This window comes from Capsicum annuum, chromosome 5 (genome assembly GCF_002878395.1).
Source record: "Capsicum annuum cultivar UCD-10X-F1 chromosome 5, UCD10Xv1.1, whole genome shotgun sequence".
NCBI classification, from domain to species: domain Eukaryota; kingdom Viridiplantae; phylum Streptophyta; class Magnoliopsida; order Solanales; family Solanaceae; genus Capsicum; species Capsicum annuum.
The window spans coordinates 219,890,740-219,893,196 of NC_061115.1; the positions used below are offsets into that span (position 1 = coordinate 219,890,740).

Below are 2,457 nucleotides of genomic sequence, written 5' to 3' on the forward strand. Positions count from 1 at the left end.
TCCGGGGAAGGGCTGTACCACAAGGGTCTACTGTACGCGAACTTACCCTGCATTTCTACAAGAGACAGTTTCCACGCCTCGAACCCGTAACCTCCAGGTCAATTGACACTTGCTTCTTTTTCACATTCATCAACGTAGAGGCTTACGTACACTAAAGCTTCAATCCTTGTTCTGGTTACCCATGCCTAAATCTAAACATCCCATAAGCAGAAGACCGCATACATCTATATCGCATCTTAATCATATCCTGAACAGCTGAACTCTACGACACAGTGACATAATTTTCTTTGTGATTAAAATCCATAATTCGGAGAAGATCAGGTCAGTCAAAGGTGCACCTCTCCGGTGGATAACTCCTTTCTTACTGACTGTAGAAGCTCGAAGCTCAAATATCGATTAAAAAAGACATTTGAGTCCCATTCAGCATAAATCAAATTCTCCATGATATAAACTCGAGAAATTTAATATGGCAGACAAGCTGATAAAACAATCAAGAAGTCTCCTTCAATTGACATGTGTTCGAAAGAAATCTGTTCCACGTTTAAAGGAAAAACAAGCGAAGTTTACAACAGCAAAATACTCGTTAATTTATATTTAGCATGAAAGCTGGTACCTCATTGCCATGCTAACTCCAAAACTTCCACCAGTTGTAGATCTCTCAGCCATTATCTGGTCTTAGTAGACGGAAATTGCTGAGTTAATCAGAATCGTCGAAGAGTTCTCCTTCATCAGATGGCTCATCAAAGGAACGCATGTCAAGCTGGTAGCGAAGGATTCCCCCAATGCCACCAAATCCTCGGCAGAACTGTGACCCCTCTTGAGACCTGTTCGTGACAAACTCAAGTGAACAACCGAACGTCTTGTATTCATTGGCGAACCATTCTAGCAGGGGCATTTTGTCCTGAACCTCCAATTCAGCCGATGTTGCAGCATCCTTGAAGTTACTATTATCAGCCTCTTGTTCCTTGTTTAGGTGCTTAATGACAATCTCATTAGTCACACTGTTTTTCAGTACGTAACGGCTTATATCAAGATTTTCCCACACAACTAGAGTTTCAACAGCTCCCATCTCCAAAGCTTTTATTGTGTCATCAACGCCGAATACATACTTGCCAGTATCTTGACTGATTTCCTCAAAGAATTTCCCTATCAAGCGCTTTTCTTGTATAAACTTCACATTAGCGAGGATCTCAGCAGACAGCTCGATTGCCTGATTGAAGCCATTTTCCCCACCATAGGACACATCAACCACATTAAGTATCTTTGCTTGTAGACGCGGATCAAACATATCAGATTGGCTCAGCTCCGTCTTGAAATCAGCTGATCCAGCAAGTATTAGTCCAGATACGTTTGGTTGGCTAGTAGCCGGGTTAATGAAGAATTGGGTAGCAAGTTCGGCTGTCTTCCTCACATAATTATGACGTTTCTCCATTCGAAGACGAGCGAATCGAAGAGCTGATTGACCTCCTCTTCCATGCTTCTTTGGGAGATCAACAGTGAACTTATGAAGAACTTCTCGAGTGTTGCCACTCAAGGTCCCAAAAAGGGTCCCGTTACCATCCATGACAATGAAACCAAACTTCTCATCAGATTCCAACAATTCTCCAAGAGGCTCGGTATGAAACTTGTTGTCACATAAGTATAGCGACGCATTTATGGGTTTAAAAGGCGTAAGATCAAAGGTAACCTTCTTTTCCTTTCCATCATCCGTCACTATAGTTCCGGTATAAAGCAGTAATCCATTAGGAGGAACTTTGTTATACAGTTTAAGCCTCTGCTGAGCAGACGTTATTGCACCAAGCACCGACTGACGGTTTACTCTGCTCTTAATATTTGACGCGGTACCATATTCTTCCGCCAACATCTTGGTAATACGAGATATCTGATCACCAGGGGGTATGATAAGAGAGATCATGCTGGTGCCATTTCCTCTGGCAGATTCTAACGCTTTGATTAATTTTTTCATTTTCCATATCTCAATATTCTTATCATTTTCTTGTCCGTCTGCCATAATTGCCGATTGATCCCAAGCACCTGCCTCGGCTACAAATCGACAGAACCAAGAGGCATATACAACAAACTTTACGTCAATAGGACTAACCACACTTTATTACTAGCTCTAAGGATGCATAGATCTACTAGATGACACCTTCTACGACGAAACAGTTAGCCTATCGGTTTCATTGCCATTTTCATCATTTACTAATTGACGCCTTATACCAAATCCCATTATTGATTACCATTTAGCGGAATTCCAGCCGATAACACCTTCAATCCAACTAAACTCATATAAAAAAACAACAAGCTAAATCACAAAAGCAAATCAAGAATCTCAAAAAATCACAACTAAAGATTCCAACTTTAAGAGATTTCTACCACGAATGACTTCAAGCAAGCAAAACCCATATAACTCGAAACAACCTAAACCATAAATCTCAACTAAGTTGCTCGGACTCT

General features: G+C 41.1%; 1 protein-coding gene across 2 annotated transcripts in view; it reads right to left on the minus strand.

Moving 5' to 3' along the window:
* Positions 1–482: 482 nt before the first annotated feature.
* The window catches only part of LOC107871367 (eukaryotic peptide chain release factor subunit 1-3), a 6,315-nt gene continuing 4,340 nt past the window's right edge, over positions 483–2,457 (minus strand). Inside the window, exon 2 of one of the 2 annotated variants that reach the window (XM_016718285.2) lies at positions 483–2,043. In XM_016718285.2, the coding sequence (XP_016573771.1) occupies positions 698–2,011 (1,314 nt within the window). In that variant the 5' untranslated portion in view covers positions 2,012–2,043 and the 3' untranslated portion in view covers positions 483–697. Of the gene's footprint in view, positions 2,280–2,457 lie in introns of both variants that reach the window. The other variant, XM_047412850.1, reaches the window with a different exon arrangement.